Source organism: Pseudorasbora parva, chromosome 18, assembly GCF_024679245.1.
Source record: "Pseudorasbora parva isolate DD20220531a chromosome 18, ASM2467924v1, whole genome shotgun sequence".
NCBI lineage: Eukaryota > Metazoa > Chordata > Actinopteri > Cypriniformes > Gobionidae > Pseudorasbora > Pseudorasbora parva.
Window position 1 is genome coordinate 35,744,826 of NC_090189.1, and position 27,316 is coordinate 35,772,141.

At 40.5% G+C, this 27,316-nt stretch overlaps 1 protein-coding gene across 1 annotated transcript in view; it reads right to left on the bottom strand.

Annotated features, from left to right (window-relative positions):
- The window catches only part of gabra3 (gamma-aminobutyric acid type A receptor subunit alpha3), a 485,101-nt gene that overhangs the window by 155,869 nt on the left and 301,916 nt on the right, over positions 1 to 27,316 (bottom strand). The window contains exon 6 of the mRNA XM_067424515.1: positions 12,435 to 12,517. Within this exon, the coding sequence (XP_067280616.1) occupies positions 12,435 to 12,517 (83 nt within the window). The remainder of the gene's footprint in view (positions 1 to 12,434; positions 12,518 to 27,316) is intronic.

Consider the following 27,316-nt stretch of genomic DNA (forward strand, 5'->3'; position numbering starts at 1 on the left):
GGCTGCCTCTGCGACTTTCGTGAAGACACGGGCGACAGGAACTGGCCGATGGGTAGGACGTTGAATTATATGCTCGTCTATCGAACGCAAATGTAGGAACGGTCGGAGTAGAGGGAAAATCGAGACATTAAAGTATGCGTCCTTCAGGTCGATCGCTGCAAACCAATCTTAGGGACGGATGCAACTGAAGATGCGTTTCTGCGTTAGCATTCTGAATGGCAGCCGGGGAGCACTAGCCAGGCCTCAGAGACTGAACAAGCGGGACCAACGGCACCACAGACATACCCGCAGCGGAGCAGTGCAGGGACCCAGCTTAGGCGGCATGGTAGTGGCCCCAGGCGGGATTTGAGTGTGCGGGGCACACAAACCTGCTTCCGCTGAGGCGGTGCGGGAATGTGGGGAGGCCGCTTGTGGGCGTCCCGCGTGTCCCCTGCTGGCGATTAGAGAGTTTCCTGAGGGTGACAAGGCATGGCAGCGTCGCCACCACCAAGCGCGCTCTTTTGGCACCCAGCGGTACCACTGGCTGTTTTTAACACAGTGGCTGAACAGAATTTACCAATGGTTCACCACCCGGCCCTCCTCTGGGAAAGAGCAGCTCCTAACCAAATCTGGGTGACCCGTCCCAGCTGACTGACAGCTGAGACGGGTGGCATCAAGGGGCCGATGCCCATGGCGACGAGCAGACTGAAGGGTCGCCAATGTTTCTGGACCAGGGTGGACATAATCTGGCCAAGGGCACTGGGTTGATGTTAATGTATAACTGAATCTACAAAACATACAAAAAAGTAATACTTTTTTAACATCAATGAAATGCATAGTCATGTTTTGTAAATTATTAGTCCATCATTAACTATTCAATTGTAAATTATTTATACCTGAATCTACAAAACATATATACAATTAACATATCCCTAATACAATTGATTTGAAAATGATGAACTAATAATTTATGATACATGACTATGCCTTCATAAATGATTAGTTAATCATTTGCTAATCACTTGTAAATGACTTGTAACAGATTTTGCAAAACATACATAACATGTTAGCATATCACTTGATAATCATAAATATAAATGTTTTGTAAATGATTACTTAATCATTAACAAACCATTCAAAAAATCTTTGTTTACTTTTTCATCTGTACATGCGACTTGGGCTTTGTGTTTATAAGTTACTGCCTCAAACTGATCGAGCGTGTTACTTAAGCTCACAAACAGTGAACATAAAATTGATATTATTGCCGTTGTTACGGGTAATATCCTGATTCAAGATTGATAATATACTCTAATTTCAATGTATCACTGAACAAATAGTTGATAAAGTGTTGAATATTAATTTTGAATCATTTAATATGTATACGGTTCCTTTCCCTGTAACTCAATACCCATTTGAGGTATTTGATCCAAATTAATCCTTTACAGCAACGTAAACATTTGACATATCTGTTTTCAAACTAAGCTTATGCTCATGACGGTAAACGTAGAAAATTATGACCCTACAAAAAATACATTATTCTGAGCGTTAGGGTTTACAGGGTTGGCTAGTATTTTTTGGTCATTAAAAGTACAGTCCCTGACAAAAGTCTTGTCGCTTGTGTACAAATTGACCTAAAGTGCCGCTGAAATATATTTCTAATCAAGATTTTTTTTATAAGAAATGGCTCATTTTAATCCCACCAGCTTTTGTGATAATGTTTCAGTGAAAAAAACTTTCAAAAAGTATTCTTATATTCACAGCTTGGTAAATCCCATTGAGTCAATTTTTGCAAAGACATAAGTTTTGTCACCTTGTCATATGAGCTTCACCTGTGACTAATAATGGATCAATTAGGTCTCAAGTGTGTATAAAAAGAACCCCAGTACGCTAGACCTTCACATCAACTGCAACTAGACCTCTGCAAACATGCCTAAGATTCACCCTAAAACTAAAGTTTTGATTATCAAGGGGCTGAAGACCAGATCCACTGCTGATGTGGCAGACACCTTCAATGTGTCTCAGCATCAAGTACAGAGGATAAAAAAAAGATTTGAAGAGACTGGAGACGTTTTTGACAAGCCCAGGTCAGGCAGACCCCGCAAGACAACTGCTCGAGAGGACCGTTTGTTGGCTCGAAAATCCAAGGCCAGCCCATTTTCCACTGCAGCAGAGCTCCACAAGACCTGGTCACCTGAAGTCCCTGTGTCAACCAGAACAGTTTGTCGGATTCTGTCTCGAAATGGCCTCCATGGTCCGTGGCATTTGCCAAAGCCCACAGCCTGCTAAAAGGATGGACGCTGGAAAAGTGGCAGAAGGTGGATTTTTCAGATGAATCTTCTGTTGAATTACACCACAGTCGCTGTAAATATTGCAGGAGACCTACTGGAGCCAGAATGGATCCGAGATTTACCCAGAAAACAGTGAAATTTGGTGGCGGAAAAATCATGGTCTGGGGTTACATCCAGTATGGGGGTGTGCGAGAGATCTGCAGGGTGGAAGGCAACATCAATAGTCTAAAATACCAAGAAATCTTAGCTACCTCTTATATTCCCAACCATAAAAGAGGCCAAATTCTGCAGCATGACGGTGCTCCATCGCACACTTCCATCTCCACATCAAAGTTCCTCAAGGCGAAGAAGATCAAGATGCTCCAGGATTGGCCAGCCCAGTCACCAGACATGAACATCATTGAGCATATGTGGGGTAGGATGAAAGAGGAGACGAAACCAAAGAATATTGATAAACTCTGGGAGGCATGCAAGACTGCTTTCTTAGCTATTCCTGATGACTTCATCAATAAATTGTATGAATCCTTGCCAAACTGCATGGATGCAGTCCTTCAAGCTCATGGAAGTCATACAAGATATTAAATTTGGATATCACAGCACCACAACTTAATTTGCTGACATATTTTTGTTTTTGCTGTAAATTTGTTCAATTTCTGTATAGGCGACAAAACTTTTGTCTTGCCAAAATTTGACCTTTCTGTCTTGATTAAATGATAAATATTTTTTCTTTGAAAAATATTTATTTCAGTGCATTAAACATCATTTGGGAGGGTTTTAGCTTTTCATATGAGCTATTTCTAACACCAATTAATTAATTAAAAGTCAGGTTAATATCAGGTATTTCTAGAAAATAGATAAGCGACAAAACTTTTGTCAGGGACTGTAGTGTGTTTAGTGTATAAATGATAAAATTTTAAATAAAAGGTTGCAGATTTAAGATTTACTCATAAGCTTATTTTCCATGAATGATATAGTCACTGAGTTGGACAAACTGTAACTAAAAAATCTTAATGTAGTACAAAACAAATATCATGGAAAAATAGGGGGGCAGTAGAGTGAATACATGCATCTCAATGAGGGCAATTGGAATGCAACTTTAATAAAAGCCGACTACCCATGGGTCAGCTGCTCTCTCCGATTAGCTGCTTCCTTGAATCTAACTTATATAATGGTGAAACATAACAAAAGACTTATTGTGTTTGAATACACAAGGACAAACTTTGCAAAAGAGCATGGAAAACAATTATTTTGGGGTCTGTACGCAGAAGCAAGACCGACACAAGTGCACTCACATAACTCTAAGCAAGTGAGCAGGAGAAAAGCTAGCAGGCTTAACACTAGAAACATAATTCAAACAGCAGGCAGAGGTTTGCTAATTACATTTTGATGGTCACAGAGAACAGTTATTGTTTTATTATATTAGAAGGTAATTAATCAAAAGCTAAACACATCAAATTGAATGCCACTTCATGCATTATGAATAGTATTTGATAATGAAGTGCATTATTCCATCTTCAAATATATATTTGCATCGTACGACTGAAATCAGTTTATATTTTTTTTAGGAATCTGGTCTACAGGAAATGGTATGAGCTGAAAAGGTCAGTGTTGTCACAGACTTTCAGCACATTACACAAGAAGTCTTAAATTTAGTGCAGGGGCTAAAACTCAATTAATACTGTGATGAGAGAGAGAAAGAGAATGGAACATGAGAGGATGAATTAGAAGCCAATCAAATTAAATTGAAGAAGGAAATATTTAATCAAATATCACTTTCCAACACTGTATTCATGTAAATGACCTTGCTATAAGTTGATTAATAGTCCAATAATAGCTTAGTCTCAGTAGAGTGTTTCCTTCAAGTATTTGTTTAATGCACAGTGTAAATGTCCATTGCATTAAAACATGCAGCTGGTAAAGAGGGAATATGGAGCTTGTATGCATTTTTTAGATCTCTACTCACTTGGCAATATGCGTTATTCTCAATAATAAATCATCATGGCTGGCAGTAATACAAAGGCTAGCCATTTGTTCTGATGGTGTGAAATTAAATATTTACCAGTTTACCAAATCAAATAATGGAAAAGAAATAAGCAAGGGTCTGGGAATTAAGATGATTTTGTATGGCATTTCTTTGTGTTTTTTTAATGTCTGCATTCCTTTGCAGATAAGGACAGAAAACCAAACAACTACAACATTTTTCTTATGGTGATATTGAATTTACAGCCTTCAGCAAAGGAAATCATATAGTCCAATTTTCAATAAAAAATATGATATTTTATTACAAAGATAAATATTAAGATATGATACACACACCCAACAGAAAACGTCTCAGGTTACGACTAACCATGGTTCCATAAGAAGGGGAACAAGACACTGCATCTTGGATAGATGCTATGGTAATGCTATGGTTCACGCTATCAGCATTAACGTTGTCTGAAACATGTGCGTACACATGACAATTTTATTTGCAGATGACAGTCCATGAAGTCATCACCAAAGCTCCCATAACTATAAGAGAGCACCTACAATGTGCATCATCAACTTCTTTGTCTGAAGGAGATGTGTAGGCAGGCCAGAGGTATAGCAATGAGATGCAGTGTCTTGTCCCCTTCTCAGGGAAACATGGTTACTGTCATAACCTGAGACATTCCCTTTCAAAATGGAATTCAATACTGTGTCTTAGATTGATGCCATGGGGACAAATACCCACTCTGCCATGCTGATGAAATGCCTGCCTCATTAGATGTGCCTATACTGTGTCTATAACTATTACCAAGCCAGAGTCAGATGCATCAATTTTACAGGGCACATCCTAGGACTGAAATAAGACTGTCAAATGGTATTATTCCATCAGCCATTGCCCAAGCAGAGAAGGAAAGTTCCAGCCTTTAAATTCTTGCCCCTTCCCTACGGTCCAGGCATTAGCCATATGAGGCCCAAGAACACAGATCTAAGGCTTAGCTATATAAACTCTTATGACAGTCCATTTGGGAATACTTGCCTGGGGAAACATTTTAAGCTGCAAACCTGGTTTACTACTACATTCAGGTGGAGCCTAAAAACTAAAATCTCTAGGGAACCGCAGGGAGCTTCAGCTCTACTACCCCATACTTTTAATTAAAGGAGAACACTCTGACCTGCCTGGACTATTCCAGGATCCAAAGACACTCAGCACCTGAAAAACGTGTCCAATAACAAGAAGGGGATACAGGCAAATAACCTCTACTTGTTAGGCTGTATATGGACCAGTTAAGGCTCCGGCGGGGAGCAAAGGACCTTACTTCAATGCCCTAAAGGGGTGCAAGCTATTTTTTCCACAAGTTTTAGCTGGACTTCAGCAGTTCACTAGGCTAGAAAAGTCTCACTCTCTTTAAGGGGTGAGGAATTGAGTAATCAACTCTCCATTGAGCTTTAGATATATACAAGGTCATTTCACTGCAGAATCATTTGTAAAAAATGTCTCAGGTGGATTTGCAGACATATTGTGATTAAAACACAATGCTATTACGTCTATATTTATCTCAAATAGTGAAATATTCCATTCTTAAACTGGGCATCTGTGTGTGTGTGTGTGTGTGTGTGTGTGTGTGTGTGTGTGTGTGTGTGTGTGTGTGTGTGTGTGTGTCTGTGTGTCTGTGTGTCTGTGTCTGTGTCTGTGTATGCATCCATGGTTCACCCTTATATCCACCAAAGTAATATTCCAATCAAACATGTGGGTAGATGAGAAATAAATCATAGTGTTTGTTTGACAAAGATGTTTACGAGCCCTGTGATCGACAGAATCATTCCGGTTGCGGCTTTCAAAACAATCCCTCCCTCATCTGAACTGAACTCACAGGGCAGCTGAAGCTCATTAAATATGCAAATCATATCCAATCCTAGCCGTGGGCATTTACTTCCAAGTCTCCAGTGCGGCATGCCTATCAAAACCAAATGTCCAGGAGAGAGCTTCAAATCCAGTGTAGAAAATAGCCTATTACTTATTAGTTATGATGTTTTTGAATGCAAAAACCATACAGACGTCATTAGTTGACCTCATATATATATATATATATATATATATATATATATATATATATATATATATATATATATATATATATATATATATATATATATATACTGGGTGTATACTGGGTTGGTAATAACCCCACACCAACCAGCAGAGAAGGACCTCTCCTGGAAGTTGCTAGAAAAGCATAATTGAGAAAGTGTTTTTTTTATTTAATTTTTTTATTCTTTCTTCTTATCACAAATGTCTCTCCATCAGTTTCCTCCCACACTCTGCATACAACTCCCATGATTGATCCTGTCATGCTGCCTACAGGTCCCAAGCAGAGTCTGCTACCATGAGTGCATAGTTGAGTGCCTCCAACTCCCTTGAGAGCCGCATGCGCTCACGCAAGAACTAGATTACCATCCCTTGAGAGAGAATAAAAGAATAAAAAAAGTTCCTTATTGTGAATGCATTATGATCATAGACCGTAAAAAAAAACAAAAAAACATGGACGACATGCTTTCACTATCTGAAGAAAAGTGAAGCTGCCAATGTCCAAATTTGGTACTGACATTTTATTTGGGTCCTGTGTCTGCGCAGTAGTAAATGTGGGATCCGAATCTGCAAAGCAGATCTTCGCTTACAAGTATCTGTTAGTACAGTTTACTGCAGAACAACTCATTATGTTGGCTTGAAAAAAAAAAAAATCACAGCTGTCCATCATGATGTCACATCCCCTGTTTATAAAGCATTAAATAACTAAATGAAGCTAAACTTGGTTTATTAAGACAAATAATATTTATTTTGTATTTGTATTTATAAGTTAAGTATGTATTGGGTTTATTTTTTTAGTCTTGTTGACATAAAGTTGATATTGATGTGCAGAGTATAAATTGCTTTATTTATTAAAGGTCCCATGGCATGACATTTTCATTTTAAGGTTTTTCTGATCTGATTCTGATCTCATCTGGAATTTTCTTGTTATGACATCATACCAGGAAAGGTTGCCTCCCCTTCCTCTGCTTTGCCTGCTCAGAGAAATAGTAGAGAATATATTCAGTGTATCAGTTGCGATGTCAGCACAGGTCTGTTCCTTAACTAAAAAAACACCAGTTTTTCCTGTTCTCTGCATCTTGGGTGGCATTTAAGAACCAAGGTCATTCAAGCAGAATTTTTCAGAAGGTTCTATTATAATTTATATATTGCAATATATATAGTTATCGCAAGAGGCTGCAATGTATATTGCAAAATGGATTTTAGGCCATATCGATTATCCCTAATAGTGGGCGTGGCTTTGTGGCGGAGTAGAGTATAGAGTAGTATTGCATCCTTCATAACTCTGAAAAGTCTTTAATTTTATTATATTTATTAAATAAATATAGGCTGTACTGAGTCTTTCCGAAAAAAAATGAGCGCCTGGAGGCGTATCGTGTGGGCGGAGAATGACTCCCGCTCGGGCGGTGGCCGAGAAGAATAAAGAATGACGAGTGCACACAAAGAGGTGACGTCCTCAAGCGTGGAGAAGAAAATGCTGATCTACTGGATCTGCACCTGAGAGCAGTGTTTATGGGAATACTCCATCAAACGTCCAACTTAGTTTTGGAAACTTTGTCTATGTTTAGGATGGGAATCCAAGTCTTTAACAGTGTAAAAAGCTCAGTATGCATGAAACAACATTTCACCCCCCCTTTAATGACCCTTTAATGTGAAACACCTAACATCAGTATATGCATATTTTCACACAAAGTTGATGTTTTAGACTATTAATCACATCACGTCTATGAAGGCTGGAGATGTGCTCTGCTTGCTTTAAAGAGAATAAACAAGCTGTTATTAATATTGATGATAACACTTCAGCAATGTAGTCTCTAGCAATGCAAAAACTAAATCAAAACCAACCCAAATGAGCAATATTCACTACTTCATATATCTTTAAACAGAACAGAGAAAACACGTTTTGAACCATAACAAATATTTAAAGAGATAAATGAACAGCCAACTTTGTAAATTGTTTTCTGTCTTTTGGCTTTATGCAACACAAATCCATGAAGGGGTCACCACGCTGCACCTGTCAAAAAGATGTATTGTGGGGAAATGGTACTAGTGGAAATGTATGACTTTTCTATTATTGCCCAGTGGAATGTTTTATTCATAAAGACGTGACTGCTGCGTCATGGCAACCTTTAGTATCATTGACTGGGCTTTTCATCTAAAGCCCTAAACAGGGGGAGAGTTAAGAAATGTGTTTGTTTGTTTTGGGACCATGTGTACAAAAAAAAAAAAGGTCATTTTTTTGTTGGTCTACCTTTGAGCTTTTAATTAAATATTTTTTTGGGCCTATTCATAATGACAATGCTATCTATGTTGTTAAGATGGTGTTTATGGTTAAAAGTGTCTGTTTTTAAGACAAAACAGGAGTCTGTCTGTGGTCAAAGGTAGTTGGGTACTCTACCTGCACCCACCTTATCCATTTTAGTTTGCTGCACAGATTTTGATGTCAAGCTCATCACCAAGCTTATTGTGCAGGGTACATGTGCTCAAAACAAACGTAATATACTAAAATACTCTTAGAGAATCTGAGCAAATGCACTTAGCAAAACTAGATCAGTGGTTCTCAACATTTGGACCCCTACCCATTATCTAGATCCCTCACAATCACCGGCTGCATCAAATAAAATGCAGTCTAAATGTCTTCCTGAAATATTTATTCTGATTATTACTCTGTGCTTATTGTAATTAGGCCTATTATATTACACTACCATTCAAATTGCGGGGGGCAGTATTTTTTTTTTTAAAGAAAATTCTACTTTCATTCAGCAAGGATTTATTTATTTCACTCAACAATACATGTCACATTGCTTTGAGTTTATACAAATTTTATTGGTGGTGTTTTCAGTACTATAGCCTTTAGGGATGTTGAGTTATGAGTTATCTTTAAAATTATATCTAACCTTGTTGCTCAAAAGGTTAAAGAGACTTTTTAAAAAAATAATTTTTAGGATACATCAAAAGTGGATTTAATTATTTAGACTTTTTAATATTGTGAAAACTTACCTCAAAATTTTGGGTGAATGTTTTTAGTGGAAAATGTGGATTGTGGTGAAAATAATATTTATCCCTTTTTTAAGATACCCTGTTTTTTACGAATATATTGAATCCCCAGTTCCCTTTCAGTCGGTCACGATCAATGTATGTCGGACGTACCAACGAATTGGGATCACTTCTATGAGCCCTATCAGCTTCAAGATATAGAAAATGGGCCAATGAACATTGGTGTGCATGCTTTGCACATCGCACCCCGCCCTACAGCGAGTGCATAAAGTGGAAGCGATCGCCACACACTGTTGTCATTCACTTCGTAGCCGAGAGAGAGATTGAGAGAGAGAGAGAGAGAGAGAGAGAGAGAGAGAAGTGCTATTCCATCAGCCTCTCCCATGGGCGTCCAATGGTGACCTTTGGGGCACCCTCAGACAAACAGATGTCGATCACGGCATTGGAGGGGGAGTTCCAGTGCTTGGAGGATAATGATTCGGCTGTACTGCCTCCCTCTGGGAGAGTGGCAACGATCGAGTCAGACCCCAAGTTGACGGCTATGCTTTCCCGAGCCGCCAAAAAGGTCAGGCTTGATTGGAACCCTCCACCATGTCCCGAACCTTCTAGGTTGGATGATTGGTTTCTCGGGGCGGGTTGCGCTGGTTCTCAGCATCCTGCCCCAGTGCCTTTCTTCCCAGAGGTGCATGAGGAGCTCACTAGGTTGTGGAAGACACCTTTCAGTGCCAAAAGCAGACATGGTGGCTCCTCCCTCCTCACTTCCCTTGACGGCGAGCAAGCCAGGGGGTACTAGGGTCTCCTGCCGGTGGAGTGGGCCGTCGCGATACAATTGTGTCCAGAGACGCCAACTGGCGTGGGGACCTGCGGATCCCGTCCAAGGCTTATAAGTTCTCTTACAGTCTGACTGTGAAGGCTTGCATTCTTGTGGCCAGGCTGCGTCCGCCTTGTATGCCGTAGTGTTGGACCAGATGCACCAGGCCCAGACACTCCTTAAAAATCACCGCCCGTTCCATTGGCCAGGCGATGTCCACTATTGTGGTCCAAGAGCGGCATCTCTGGCTCAACCTGGCCGACATGAGCTGACAAGACTCGTTTCCTGGACTCCCGTTTCGTCAGCTGGGTTGTTCGGTTGTTGTTGAGGCAAACCCAGCCCTAGCTTTTCTCTGGCCGTGCCCTACAGACTTACGTGGACAGAACGCAAAGCTTTAGGAACTCAGAGCAGCTCTTCGTCTGTTACAGAGGCCAGCAGAAGGGAAATGGTGTCTCCAAGCAGAGGATGGCCCACTGGATTGTGGATGCCATCGTCTTGGCGTATGAATCCCAAGACACGCCCTGTCTGCTCGGGGTAAGAGCGCAGTGGCCCAGCATGTTTTCCCAGCATTATCCAATAGTCTGCTGAGTGGGTCTTGCGGAACAGCAGCATGACTCTCCCTGCGTGATTTCCCCTGCCCAGAACAGACGGGGTCTAAGGGGCGCTGGAAGTGGTAGTAACTGTGGCATTTTCCAAAAGGATCCCAATTCATCGGTACTTTCAACGTACATCGAACGTGACTGACTCAAAGGGAAGGAGTTCCCTGAAGGAGGGGATGGAGACCTACATCCCATCACTACAGTTGCTGTACCATCACTGCAGGCCGAGTCAAAAGTTCCTCAGTGAAAAACAACAGTGCATGGCTATCACTTCCGCTTTATACTCGCTCTGCGGGGCAGGGTGCTATGTGCAAAGCACGCCGCCAATGTTCCTTGGCTCGTTTTCTATATCTCAAAGCTGATATGGCTTATATAAGTGATTCCAGTTCGTCGGTACATCTGTTCCCTTTTTCAGGGAATGAGGGTTACCATACATAACCGAGACTCTGTCCTCATTAACATGGTAATGTTGTTGGGAAAATATGACATTCATATGTAAACAGAATAAAAGGTAAACATCCTTTACTGTATTTCTTCATCATTTTGTGTGAATATTAAAAATTTCAACCATTTTCAGCATTTTGTTTCAGCAATTAATTTTGACTTGAATTGAATTGAATTAGCACTCAACAAACAGCAGGTTACACAAAAAATAATCAACCAGGACACATGGCAAACATGAGGGCTTAACACACAAGGATTAATGAGTAAGACACACAAATGACAACATAACTTAGAGACTATGGAAGTACATGACATGATCACATGAGGGCACAATGGAATCACATGACAAACCAGGAAACATGACATTAAACATAAAAAGAGAACATGAAACAAAACCACAACAAGCTTGAATTTCATTGGACAGGGTGAAGTGGTAATTTTCCTGGTCTTATATAACCCCCACAGGTTGGCAGTCAGCCCCAAAGTTTAAGGCACAGCAAGCTGATACTAGCCAAGGCCTTTTAGTGTATTCTACCAGTTTGAGGTGAAAACAAAGAAGGATACGGGCTCTACACAAAGGTCTGAGCGGATGCAGAGCGTGGACAGGACAGAGCAAAGGCAGGGTTGGGTCTGCCTGCGCCACGGGCAGTGCTTGCAGGTTCCCTACCTTGTCCCAGCAGGGAGTGGTAGGAACCTTGGGCACATAACCTTAGGACACACTCGTGCAGGTCTTTGAGCGTTTTTGCCTGATGGACCAATTCTGCAGACTGAAAGGGAACTATGTATGCACTGTTTTCAGTTTTTTTATTTTTTTATTTAATGATTTATTAACAAAGGTGAACTAGCTAAAAGAAAAAAATATATATATTTGAAGAATTTGCATTTGTAGAGCGATCTGGATCTCCGGTTTGTCTAATTTTAAAATACTTAATGTATCATACTTAAAAATCGGATTTGAATTGATTACAAACATTCCACAAAACAATGCAGAGCACAAGTTGCCATTAATGGTAAGTAGTATTCAATTTACTCTTAAATTAATTTACAGTTTGATGAAACTATCACGGTTGGTTAAATTAAGTCCAAGGCCTACAGGCCTTCTATGAAATGTAGGCTTCAACAGTAAACAGATGGCCCATTCTATTTATGACCCCCATACAGACCCCCCCCCCCCCAACCCCCACCCCCTGTTGTTTTCTGAATGCCCCTGTTGAGAAACACTAATCTAGATAAATTAAATGATAATGACAGAGATCACTTACAGCTTCCGAACTTCAGTGGGCAGGCATGGGCATCCATAGGAAAATCTTCTAGATGCATGGGGCACTCAGCATGGATGGTTAATCTATGTGGAGAGGAACAGACACATTTCACGTCAGCATGAAACAGTATTTGCAACTCATTTTACTTTTGTAATGTGATGTATTTCAGAGTGAAACAATAACTTTGAAATAGTGAAATAGGATGTTAACATTTAAAATGTCTTAACAGTATCATTGCCTTACAGTCACATTTAGTAAATTAGAGTTGGACGATGATATAGTTTACATTTTGTGTTGATACAAGTGATCAAGCAGTTTAGATATTCTAGATAGTGTATATTGCCCTTAGCAAGAACACTCTCATAAAGTTGGACATAATTATATTTCATATGCATATGTGTAATGTTTCATGCTTGTACTGAAAATAATTTAATTGATTGAAATATTGTTAAAGTGTACTGCCAAAAACACTTATGGTAATCTAAAATATACATTAATGTCACTTCTATTGGAATTTGTATGCTAGGTATTTTATATATTTTAATTACACACAATGATGAAGCTGCAGTTAAGTACTAAACTGAACATACACAATGTACTACACTAATAAACTACAGTCAAATTATTATCAGAAACGTTATATGTGCATTATATGTATGTAAGTAAACATAATTTGTGTAGATCTTTAAAGCATGACAAAATATTCTAAAAACAAAATGTAAAATGTTGCTTAAAGTAAACTTTTAATGTGACATTACAAAGAACACTTTTTAATTCGTATACTTTAGTGTTAAGAATGAAAATGCAATTTACATTTTAAGTACACTACAATTGCACAGTTAATGTAATTAAGCACACATATGTTTTAAAAAAAAAATCTAGTTCACAATCTTTTCACAGGCTACATCCTGTGGCTTAGATTATGTCAGCCGAACAGGAAAGTCTTTGAGAGGCGCAACACAATATTACATTTTCATGAAATAATTTTTATTCTCTTTGAAAAACTGAAGAATCATTCTCAATAAGACCATTAACATTTTTTTTTGTAAAATAAACAGGGCTGATTAGATTTTATATGAACATTAAAACAGAAAATTAAGCAATAATAAAGAACTGCTTATTCAAACACTCAATTATATATTTTATTTAATCCATTGAAGAATCTCGGGTAGTAATTTACAGCATCTTTAAACAGGAGACAGGGAAGAAAAATTGAACATAGCACAAGTGTTAATCCAGTACTAAGAAAAATGAATAAGTGATAACTGCTTGAAAGAGAATCTTTAAACTCCAATGAAGTGTTTGAAAATACAGAAGCAAGTAAGTTAGTGGACAACATCTTTTGTGGGTTCACTGCATAAGCCTTTGCTTGAAATTAACTGAGTCACAAGCTGACAGCTTGTATGGCGTTGAGTAAATTGACCTATTAATAGATCCCTGAAGCTTTTAATTAGCGAGTATCAAAGCCTGATCCATTGAGGTGAATCAAAGTAATTTCTCAGACAGTTTAATGATTGTGAGGTGCTTCCTTTTCACATCTGTGGAAAACTAAAGGTGGTTAGAAGGATGTGACATGTTCCAGAAGAGGACAGTGAGAAAAGCATGTGTCTGTGCATGGCTGTACATAGACTACTGAGTGCAAGAGTGGATGAGTCTGTGAGAACATTAAAGGTCACTAAATTAGAAGAGTTCTAAGCTTTAAACATGGCAGCCCGTGAGTGCGAACATAAGAAAGCGTTTGAGAAAATATTCAACTTAATGTCTGCTTCTATTTTGCTTCTTTACCTCCTCGTACCTCCAGCGTTTGTGTACCATATCATTACAGAGTGTGACAGGAAGCTAGCATTACAGCTCTAATTCAGTGTGCACATGTGTGCCTATGGTCACGTAGCGCAGCTGGCCTGTCAGTGCGCATGCACGCCACTGCGGCTGCTTTACTGGCCATTTGTCAGTTTCACGGTCAGTGAACGTCATGGCTCTCTTGGGAAGGCAGGTCCCCCTGGGCTTTTCCCCCAGCTTTGCGCTAGGTCTCGGGCTCTCAGAGCTTTTGTACCTCTCATCTCCTCAATAACATATTGACCCAACGGTCCTCAGCACATTACCTGTTCCCGAGGCAGCTCTGACAAGACCAATGGCAGGGATTTGCTTTCAAAAGTCTCTACCCTGGGCATACAGATGTAATCTAGGTTCATAATACTTTTTGGTTCACCTGCCTCAATTGAAAAGATTTACCCTTCATAAATATTTCATACAGATCATCAAACTGTACTTTATATTATTTGATTACACATATGTTTTCCAAGGGCATTTTTACCTTTGTAATATATATATATATATATATATATATATATATATATATATATATATATATATATATATATATATATATATATATATATATATATATATATATATATATATATATATTATGTGTGCATCATCTTTTCAGTCAAATTCTTCAATATAAAAACATTTAAAAACAACAACAGGATTGTATTATTTTAAACATTTACATATACTAGACACACATATTATGAATGAATTATTATTATATATTATGATTTATTATGAATTGTCAAGTAGCCAGCACTAGTCAAAAGGAACATTATGCAGACACTGATCTACAAATAAACAAATAAATAAATAAATAAATAAATAAATAAATAAATAAATAAATAAATAAATAAATAAATAAATAAATAAATAAATAAATACATACATACATACATACATACATACATACATACATACATACATACATACATACATACTTTTTATTACCAACACTTGTCACACACTAATAACTACTGACTGGAAATTGAATAGTAAGAACTATTTTAAAAAAAGGAAAACAATAATTGTGTGAAAATGTGTGCTGACAAATACAGCATAAACATACAGTATAAAACATCTTCATAAAGGTTCTGGACCCACTTTATATTAGGTGGCCTTAACTACTATGTACTAACATTATAATTAATAATTTGATACAATGCACTTATTGTGTACATACATGTTTTTACATTGTATTTACATAAAAAAAAATGCCTGCATGTAATTACGTCTGTTATTAATTTCTGTAGTTCATTTTGTAATTACACAGTTGTCAATTCCCTTACACCTAACCCTACTCTTAAACTGACCCACACCACCACACCTGTCCCTAACTCTACCCATATCCCACCTCAATATCAGCAAAGGTGTTCTGCAATACAATTTGAACACAGTAAGTACATTGTACATCTTTTTTGATGTATGTACATAGTATTTAAGGCCACCTACTATAAAGTGGGGCCAAGGTATATATATAGTGGATTATGAGATAGTCGGGTATTAATATGCTAATGATTTACTGTTTTTTTTAAACGATTTACGATTTTATCTGTCATAAGTTAGGCCTATCTTTAAAAAAAATAGCATTTCATAAAATAATCAAACAGATCCTTAGTAAATCCAGCAGATCCAGATCCAGCAGAGGGAGCCATTTCCGCATGTTTTGAACCCGCGCATGGGGGATGGGAGATTACACTCAGAGCTCAGCTCACAGCTACAGGCACTCATTTAAACAGAGCTATGGTTAGCAATTTAAGTCTTTTAACTCCTCAAATTAATTTCTATGAAAGTTAAGGTTGCAAAGGCATAAACTGAAACATGCCAGACTGAACTTGTGTTGTGAATGTATGCGGCGAGTGTAGTCGTGATTGCCTCAGCTCTCATCATTCAGCTCTCTGTGATACTCGCGCGGTGACTCACTTATTATATTGACACGCTTAGTTTTTAATTGTATTGGCTTCTCTAACTTAGTCACAGTAATCCATTAGGTGGCTTTGGGAATGGCCACACGTCAGCGAAGCATTCTGGGAATTGTAGTCTTTCATCCCCATGAGACAAAAATACATTTTTCTCAGTCTAGAAGCCACCAAATTAAAACATAATTTCATATTTCTACTACATTAATGACCCAGTTTAAATACAGATTCATCTTCCCAGCGCTGAAGTACCCCTTTAATGTTTTAATCATTGAAATGATGATCCCTTTATGAACGCATATTTCTCATATTTATCATTCAAATAATACTCCCGACTCAATCCCAACTCAGCATGACGCAATCGGTCACATGCCTCATGAGAGCTAATAACATTTTACAATCAAAGCTGACGTAATGACGCAATTGGTCACGAGACACATGACAGCCAATGCTGTCAAAGCTGACATGCCGTTTATTCTGGGCGGCAAATTTTGAAATGTGTTAATCCTTAATCATCGGCCGGTGGATGAACTCGACGCTGCTGATCGCTTCTGGGGATTTACTTCACACAAACCAATCGTTTGGCCTCGGGACACTTGGAATATTTGTACTTTTTGAATAAATTGTTCCTGCAGTCATATCTGCCAGTTATATATATATATATATATATATATATATATATATATATATATATATATATATATATATATATATATATATATATATATATATATATATATATATATATCAGATTCAGATTTCAGATTGGTACCCGACCTGGACCCGACTGACCATTTAAAATATAGACCCGAACCTACGGGTGCCCCGTGAAGACCTCTAGGAAGAATACCATGTGACCCATCACACCAACACCACCTGAAGAGATCAACTTTCAAAAGGCAAGCTTAGTCAGTTCCACTGCTTTGTAGAGAGGGATGATTTCAGGACAATTCACCACTCAGAGCACCTGTGCCTCATCTCTACCCAAGCTGTAAGGCATGAGCAGCTAGTGCAATCATTGCATGCCAATGTACATCGTTTAGTTACAGTTGAAGAAAATTGGCTCTTACTAGCAAGATTCCTATTCGTCGGTCTCCGACGTGGCATCAGAAGTAACCAACTGAATGGGAAACATCTATGAATATACGTTATGAATATAACCCTTGTTCCCTGAGAGGGAATGAGCACTGCATCGAAACGATGAATTTGGGGATGCTCCCTAATGATCAATGCATCTGAAGTATGAATAAAACTAGTCCAATCCTGATAGGTGCTACGTCATGACACAGATGTGACGGCATACTCAGAAACTATAAAGGGGAGCCCACCGCATTGTAGCGTCAATTATCGCGATGAAGCAAACGCTCTCAGGCGATATGCGGTGTGGCGACGATACGCAGTGCTCGTTTCCTCTCACGGAACAAGGGTTATATACATAACCCGAGACGTTCCCTATATCGAGGGAACTTCGCACTGCGTCGGAATGACGAATTTGGGGAATGAGAACCCACTAGGCCACACCAAGGATACGCCTGCCCTATTGTGAAGCTGGAGACCAGGCACAATTAGGACTGGAGAACCCTGCCACCGGGAGTCGCAGGGAGGTGCAAGCTGTTGAATCTTATAAAAGTGTGCTGAGTAGCCCAACCGGCCGCTTCGCTGATGTCCTGCATAGGGACTTCGGATAAAAGGGCCACAGAGGAGGCCATGCCCCTGGTGGAATGGGCCCTCAAGGCTATAGGTGAAGGCAAATTGTGCACCTGATATGCCAAGGCTAAAGCCTGCACAATCCAATTACTAATAGTAGGGGTTGATGCAGGAAACCCTTTCTTGGGTGAGCCAAAACACACTAACAGCTGGTCTGATTTCCTCCACTGAGCTGACCTTTCCAAGTAAACCCCCAAGGCCCGAACCGGGCACAAGGGACTCCCTTCTTCCGCCCTCACGTGGGGCAGGGGATGCAACGCCTGAAGGACCAAGGACCTGACAACACTGGACGGGACCTTAGGCACGTAGCCCGGTGTAGAGTGCAGTATGGCTTTTGCCCCAAGCATTGAATATGTGCCAGATGTTCTCGATGTTGAACTGCCATCTCGTACGCCTTTGCCAGTATTAGCCAGTCGTCGATATAATTTAGCACACGGTTGCCCTGAAGTCTCAGTGGAACCAGAGCTGCATCCATGCATTTGGTGAATGTGCAAGGGCAAAGAGCTAGACCGAACGGAAGCACCCGATTTTGGTATTGGAACCTCAGAAACTACCTGTGGCAGGGAAGGGTGGAGACATGAAAATAGGGGTCTTTTAAATATATTGTGACGAACCAGTCCTTGGGCTGGATCTGACTCACAATGGTGGGAACAGTTAACATCTCGAACCTGAATGTCCTCAGAGACTGGTTCAGATAATTCAGATCTAAAATCAGCCGAAGCCCTCCATCCTTTTTTGGAACTATAAAGTACCGGATGTAGAACCCGGCCTCCCTCTCCGACGGTGGGACCCGATCAATGGCTCCCTTTGTCAGCAAGGATTCTACTTCTTGTTCCATTACCCGAACCCGCTCTGGCACCACTGCAGTCCATGCTACCCCATTGAATTTTGGAGGGGGTGATCGGACTGCAGTCTATACCCTATTTCTACAGTACGCAGGACCCATGTAGATATATTCGGAAGGCATTTCCATGTGCCAAGATAATCTACTGAGGGAATCAGCCTCTCAAGGCTGGTCTCGGGTATTAATTGAACCTTGTTTTTCGCTCCCTGAAGCGAATGCCTGGCAGAGAGCTAAATAGGATTTCCGGTATGCGGACACACGTGCTGCCTAGTCGCAGGTCTTTCTCTAGGCGACTGGAGCACCACCTGTCCGTGGCAAAATGATGTGGCCCAAAGCGTCTGTGACGGTGGGATTACCACATCGTTGTCCCATCGAGAGCGCCGCGCGAGAGGCAACCTCGATTGCCCTCGCGCAGGAGGGGCTGCTCTTGGAAATACTGCCGCGGCTAGGATTTCTTTCCAGCAGCCTTCTTAGTGACGGCTGACGGCTGAGGCTGCCCACTGGTGGCAGACTTTCCAGATTTTGGCTGATGAGGCAAGTACTGTCGGAAGGCCGAGGATTGTTTTTCGCCTCCTGAAACCTGTCAACGACCGAATTAACGGCGTTGCCGAACAGGCCAGAAGGCGAAATCGGGGAGTCCAGGAGAAAGGTTTTATTCTTCTCCTTCATCCCCAATTCGGGTGACAGATAGCCCGCTAGAGCATCTTTCACCCGCGGCATCGTCCCATAGCCGACCTCACGTGCCTCCCAGAACGTTTGCATAATCTAACATGGGGGGATTGGAAATACGCGCAGAATAAGGCCTGTTCCAGGACCTGCACAACTCGTTATGCAGGTCCGGGAAAAATGGCAAGCCTGCTTGATGGCTGGACTTCATGTCTCTCTTGTGGCCAATCGATGTTTCATTTGGCCACAGCACGAGTCAGCACCTTGATAAGCTCCTCGATGTTGATCTCATCCGGATCCTGAGAACCGGAGAGGATCAACATCGGATTTTCCCGCTTCGCGTGCTTCCACACGAGGTGGGAGAACCTCTGAACTGTCAGAGGAAGATTGAGAAAGTCCCTCGGCAGTCTCAATCTCCACTGACAAATACAGCTGTGAGCCCCATGATCTGCGACGCCGGGCCGCCTCAACTCCCCTTTCCCGGTATGCCGTCACATCTACGTCATGACGTAGCACCAATCAGGATTGGACTAGTTTCATTCATACTTCAGATGCATTGATGCTTAGGGAGCATCCCCAAATTCGTCATTCCGACGCAGTGCGAAGTTCCCTCGATATAGGGAGCTAGAATATTGTCTAACACAACACTTGATGGAACCTGGGTTTGCTATTTGATATGAATTGTTCATTTGGAAGCCACATTTCTAGCAGCAGTAAACCACATTCTTCCATCTTAAAAATATATCTAAATTACGAAATATGCTCTACAACAAATGCAAAATGCTGAACAGGTAGCTAATGCATTCATGACCTCAAGGCTAGATTATTGTAATGGTCTACTGGGTGGTTGCCCTGTACGCTTAGTAAATAAACTACAGCTGGTTTAAAATGCAGCAGCTACAGTTCTTACTAGAACTAGGACGTATGACCATATTACCCTGATTCTGTCAAAAACTGCATTGGCTCCCTTTTAAACATTGTATACATTTTAAAATCTTGCTAATTACCTACAAATCACTAAATGGTTTAGATCCCCTGTACTCCAAAGTGAGCTCTTAACGCATTACAGTCCTTCATGTCTATCAAGGTCTTAAAATTCTGGCCAATTGATAATACCTAGACTATCGAAACCAAATGCTTGCAGTAGATCCTTTTCCTATGTAACACCTACATTTCAGAAAAGTCATCTCAGCATTATATGCGAAACAGACAAACTCTGTCAGTTTAAATCTAGACTAAAAACACATCGTTTTAACCTAGTATACACATAGAACATTGATTGAACACATCATATTGTGGACCTGCACCTAGACACGACCAGAACGCAACCCTGGAGTATCTGCAGAGATGTTGTCAAGTAGACCTAACACGACAGCCAGTGGCACGATCCTCAACAAACCTGTCTATAGTGTGATAGTTGGATGTTCCGATCCAACCTGACTTCTAACCTATAATGCTGCCTGAATCATAACCATACACTATTCTCTCCCATGTTTTTTTTTTTTTTTTTTTTTACATTCTGTCACCTGATGGAGTTTTGACTTCTTCCTTATTTGGGGGCACATTAATAATCAACAATATTATTGATCTGCCTGCAGTGACACCATTGTTTGAGAACTGAACTGAGCTGGACGATGATATCACTGTTTTCTCCAGAGTGGCAGTATGGATAAATTAACTAGATTAATAACTGTGAGGTTGGCGAGCAAGAAATGTGGGAGGAGTGAGCAAAAGTCCTCTCATGAGTCTCAGGCCCTGTCCTAAATGGCACCCTAAACCCTCATGGTCTTCCTCTGAGTCTGCACTTTCACGACGTAACGTGACTTTGACTGGCGGGAAGAAGTCCTCTTCGTAGCTCGCACCAGTGCGAACTCGGCTGAAGTGTGCAACGAGGGTGCATAACGGCTGCAAAAGGAGTGCTTGTGAACACACTTCTGAGACCTAAAATGACAAATGGGACACCCTGTGGTCTTGTGGACTAAACGGACGCGTGCACGCAACGGCCATTGTAAGTCCACGAGACCGAAAGAGCACATGAAGTGTTTCATTTGGGACAGGGCCTCATTCGCTCCTCCCACATCTCTCGCTCGCCAACCTTGCCACAATAACTTTTTTGACAACAGCAATGAACCATCACTGAACTTACTTAAGCTTGACTAATATTATTTTCTCCTACAGTCGAAACAAACTTTGTTGCATTATCACTTTCCTGTTAGTCACTCTGGGACTTGACTTGACTTGTCATATTTTACAACAAGTTTAGTTTACACTGTCACTGACAGTCGTGACCTATATATGATTTTCAATTACATTAATAAATTCTAAAATTCAGCATTAGAAACTTCTTGTAATACCATGAGTCGTGAGGACTCAAGCTCAGAGGATCTCTCCTTCTTGGCTAATTTTTAAGTCAGACTTGTGTGTTCAGTGGAGAATCGATCTGACTGAATCATCTGAATCAGAAGTGTAAAAGTAAAAGACTGACAAAATAAAATATTTAATTACTGTCCTCCATGATTATAAGTGAAGAAAAGAGATCTGACTCTTAATTTCATCTTAAAATTATAAGAACTGAATTCTCTTATCTGATCCACTTTGAGTCAAATATGATGCTGGTTGTAAAAGCCGCACTGCATCTAGAACACAGCTGTCTCTCCTCCAGCTACATTCCTGTGAGCTGATCTGGGCAAGGTGAGAGGTCCCTAAAGCCTGTAAGGACGAGTGAAACCATCTGTCCATCCTACACCTCTATCTAACTGCACCCTAGGGCTGGAGAAGTGAGCTGTCTGAAAAGGGCCAAAAGCTGGTGAACTGTGTAAAAGTGCAGGCGGGCCCTGTCAGGATTCATGAGATGTGTTACTTGTGGAAAGGAATTTTGCTAGAAATGTGTAGTAGAAAACTAGTAAAACATTTAAAGGGGTCATGAATTGAGAATGTTTTTACCTTTGATCTTAAGCTCTTGTTAAGGTTACAAATGATCTTCTCTTGGTTGCTGATTCTGGTTTCCTGTCTATTCATATTCTCTTAGATATTAGTCCTGTCTTTGATACTATTAGCCTTTCAGTACTACTGGAGCGATTGGCTTGCATTGGAGTAGCTGATAATGTGCTACTTTGGTTTTTATCCCATTTAAGTGACAGGAAACAATTTGCACATATTAATAATGCTCATTCAGAGCCTGTCTCATGCCATGTTCCAGGCAACCCGTAACCCATGTTTTTCCAACCTTCAACCTGTGTAAGGCCCCGATCACACAGAACGCGTTTTTCAGGTTTAAAAACGCGAGGCGCACTGCACTGCCTTTTCTGGTTGGCATTTTTTTTTTTTTCATTTAGAAAAGAGCAGTGTGCTGTTTTTTATGTTTCTAGAAAATAAACGTTATGACGTTGGGCGCTTTTCTGCTCAGAGTTGATTTTTTGTTCAACTTCTCGTGCTCGGAGCGCTCCTTCAAAAACGCGAGGCACCAAGGGCGCATAAGCAACACACATAACGCTCTCTGCCAACAGAAATCCATTTCAAAGAGGCTGCAAAAATGCGTTCTGTGTGATCGAGGCCTAAATGCACTGAAACGGAAGTCAAATCTTTGACTTAGCACCCATGAACTCCTACTAGATTGATGTACTCTAAGTTACGAGCTCTGACATCACATAGCCTGCAAAACAACAATAAAAATAAAGTAAAATAAAAGGTATAACAGATTTTCTTTGCTTATACACTATTTTTTATCCTCCATTTCTCTCAAATATGCAAGGAGAAACCACCTTTGGCTTAAATTATTGTAAATGAGTGTACTGTCCGCCATGTTTTGTTTACATCTAGCTACCACAACCTTGCACTCAGGCAGTTTGCCATGATGTCGTGAGTCATGGTTTGAAGTTATGACTTACGGGCTCAAAAACCTGCCTGGAAAGCAGCCTTAGTGATGGCATTCCCTAGGGGTCAGTATTGGGTTTGCTTTAATTTATTATTTATATTCTACCTCCTAGTCACATTTGTCATTCTTACAATATTCACCATCCACCATCAGGGCAAAAATTAAGAAGCTCCATTTAACTGAAGATTAAACGTGTGTATATTGTCCTAATGCACGGTGAGGAGGAACGCTTTGTTGCACAAAGACTCTCTAAGGATCACAGATGGAGAATCACAGAGATTAGTTGAGTCTTGGGGTCAGAAGGCCTAAAAAAAAATTCAAACAACCCCTACATCACCACATGTTGTTTGGGAGGGATTCAAGCACATTCAGTTGTCAGACACGACTGGAAAGTCAAAAGGGACTGGGTTTTGTGGTCAGGATGAAATAGCTATTAAATAGCTTTTTGGCAGCACATCTACCAGATGGGTTTGGTGCAAACAGGGATAAAAAGTACCCCATGTCCACGGGTAAAAATACCACTGGATCTTTAATGTTGTGGGCCTATTTTTTTGCTGGAGGTCCTGGACATCTTGTTCAGATACATTGTATCATAGATTTTAGCAAATACCAAAAGATAAAAAATCAAAACCTGATGGATTCTGATAGAAATCTTATAATGGGCCATGGTTGGATCTCCCATCAGGACAATGATCCAAAACAAACATCAAAATCAACACACAAATGTGTCACTGAAAACACAAAATGAAGCTTCTGCCATGACCGTCCCAGTTTCCTAACCTGAACCCTATAGAAGATGTGTGGCTTAATTGAAGAGAAGAAGCACCAGCATGGAGCTGGGAATCTGAAGCATCTGGAGAGGTTCTGTATGGAGGAATGGTCTCTGATCTCTATTCAGGTGTTCTCCAAACTAATCAGGCATTACAGAAGAAGACTCAGAGCTGTGATTTACTCCTCATTTTCAATTATTTTACTTTAATGAAAGGGTTAGATTTTTGTGAATTTTTTAATAAAAGATCAAAAGGATAAACAATGCAGATTTATTTTTTACAGCCATAATTGATCATATTTACCATTTTCCACATTTTGCTATGTTACAGCCTTATTCCAAAATGGATTAAATTCATGATTGGTTTCCCAATCAATTCTACAGACAATACCCCATAATGAAAATGTAAAAAAGTTGGTTTGAAATCTTTGCAAATTAATAATAATAAAAAATAAAACCATTTTTTTTTTAAAAAATCACATTTACCCAAGTACTCAAAATTTTGCTCACTGGTTGGGGCGCGGTCATGGAAGGCCACTTTACCCAGGGTCTGTGGAAAGAACATCATCATTCATGGCATATAAATTGCCTGGAGATGTTGGCTGTGTTCAGGGCTCGGATGAACTTCCTCACAGATCTCAGAGGTTACCATGTTTTGGTGTGCTCCGACAACATGTCAGGGGTCACGTACCTAAACCATCAGGGGGGTCTGAGGTCTCGCCCTCTATGCAGAATGGCACATCACATCCTCCTGTGGGACTATCATCTCTCAAAGCGATGTATGTCCCAAGGGACCAGAATCAGGAAGCAGACATCCTGTTGAGGCAGGGGCAGAGGCCCAGGGAATGGAGACTTCACCCAGACGTTGTGAAGTCCATATGAGACAGGTTCGGCCCAATGGAAGTGGATCTGTTCGCATCTCGAGAGACGTCCCACTATCCTCTGTGGTTCTTCCTCATGCATCAAGCCCCCCTGGGGTTTGATGCCATTGTGCAGACGTGGCGGAGGCTGTTTCTGTATGCTTTTCCCCAACAGCTCTGCTCCCAGGAGTTCTGGAGAGGGTCCAGCAAGAAGGGATCAGTCTACTCCTAGTAGCCCTGTACTGGCCAACCTGAGTATGGTTCAAAATATCATAGCACTGCTGGCAGGTCCTCCATATTAGATCAATTTGAGGAGGGACCTGCTGTCTCAGGCAGGGGGCACAACATTCCACTCCCAGCCAGAGCTGATGAAGCTTTGGGTCTGAGCCCTGAGGGGATCAGTACTTAGAGGCTGGCCTGTCGCTATGTGTGGTGGAGACATAGTGTAGTGTAAGTGATGGACCTCTGGGGAGGCACCCGTTGGTTGTAAGGTTCCTCCATGGTACTTGGAGGATGAGGCCTGTGGCTCGCTCCAGAGTTCCAACATGGGACCTGGTGGTGGTTCTCGAGGGACTGGCCCCCTTCGAACCGCTCCAGTCAGCAACAGATAGAGTTTTGTAACTAAAGGTGGCACTGCTCTTTGCTATCCCCTCGCTTAAGAGGATGGGGGACCTCCAGGCCTTGGCTATAATGCAGACTTGCCTGAAGGTTGCCTCAGGCAGAGTTGAGGCTATCCTTCGTCCGAGGCCAGGCTATGTGCCCAAGGTGCCATAAAGTGTGGCACGGCCTACGGTCCTGCAGGCACTTCATCCTCCACCTCATGTGTCCAATTAATTTGCTTTGCCCAGTCAGAGCATTGAAACAATTTTGTGCACGTATTTGCAATGGAGAAGGTTGGACATACTGTTATTGTGTTTTGGGTCTCCTAAAAAAGGGTTGCTGCGTCCAAGCAGAAAGTCAGTATTTTGATCATCCAGGTGATTGCCTTGGCCAATCAGGTGCATCTACTAGCGCTTTCCTCAATGAGCATTAGCTGTATTAACATCAGTGCTGTGGCAAGGAACTTTGTTTATTGCAAACATTTGCTATGCTAGATTCAGAAGCTATTTTAAAAGTAAATAACAATGAAAAGTTTATATGGCTCAGATTTTATAAGTAAATAGTTGTGTAATATATTGACAAATGTTAGGGAGACTTTACCTGATTTGTTTGTGCGCCATTGCTGTAAAATTAAGGTACTTTTTAAAAGTTTCTTTTTAGTTTCAGTTTCAGTTGATTTAGTTTATGAACCCTTTAAAATTATTTTACTTTATTACACTTTTTTTTATTTATTTATGTATTTATGTATATATTTATGTTATATTTTCTGATTTAAATGAAAAAGAAGTGCTGGATACAGTTTGTTTAATATGGGAACAAACTTCCCTTACAGTCTCATTTTTTATTTTCAATAAATTCAATATAGCATCATAGTCCAAACTTTTAATGTTTTATTTTTATTTATTTGGGATGTCAGAAGTCTCAGTGGGTAGCACTGCTGCCTCAAAGCAAGAAAATTGCCTGGTCAAAAAGGCCTTTTTGTATGGTGTGTGTTTGTGTGTGTGTGTGTGTGTGTGTGTGTGTGTGTGTGTGTGTGTGTGTGTGTGTGTGTGTGTGTGTGTGTGTGTGTGTGTGTGTGTGTGTGTGTGTGTGTGTGTGTGTGTGTGTGTGTGTGTGTGTGTGTGTGTGTGTGTGTGTGTGTGTGCGTATGGATGGATGGATGGATGGATGGATGGATGGATGGATGGATGGATGGGGATCATAAAAATATGATACAGTGCAGTCCATACCCTATAAGAACATATAGCCAAAATGTAGAGTGATAGAGCTTTTTCCTAAATAGATGATCTAAAGGCTTGCTCATCCCCTGTGCTTTTGTGCTACTAGAGTTTGTGATAAATGAGCAGGCAAAACTATTTTACGTTTTGCAAGATCTATTATATCTGAAATCCAACATAATAGAGTTTGACGCAGTGAGCTGTACAGGAATAGACAAAAAAAAAAAAAAAAAGGCTGATGGTGAAATTTCAGCTAAGCTCCCAAAAGATGCAGCAGACCATGCGCTGAGTATTACAGTTTGCAGCACTGACAGATTTGCCCAGTCATGACATTAGCACTTCTGTGTCTTTTTCTTCCTAAACTTTTCTTCTGCAATATCCTAGCACCTTTAACAGTTTAATGAGATAAATATGATACCTCCAGGGTATTGTGCTCACATAATAGTTATGATGCTACTGGCCCTGCAAATTAACTTGCATTTGCATGCAGAAGAAGACTGTGTGGAATTTGACTTTAATAAATGAGTGTTCGGGGGATCCTGAAATTTTCTCTTACTCAAGCCAGCAACATATTCCAGAGATATTCATGTTGAGAT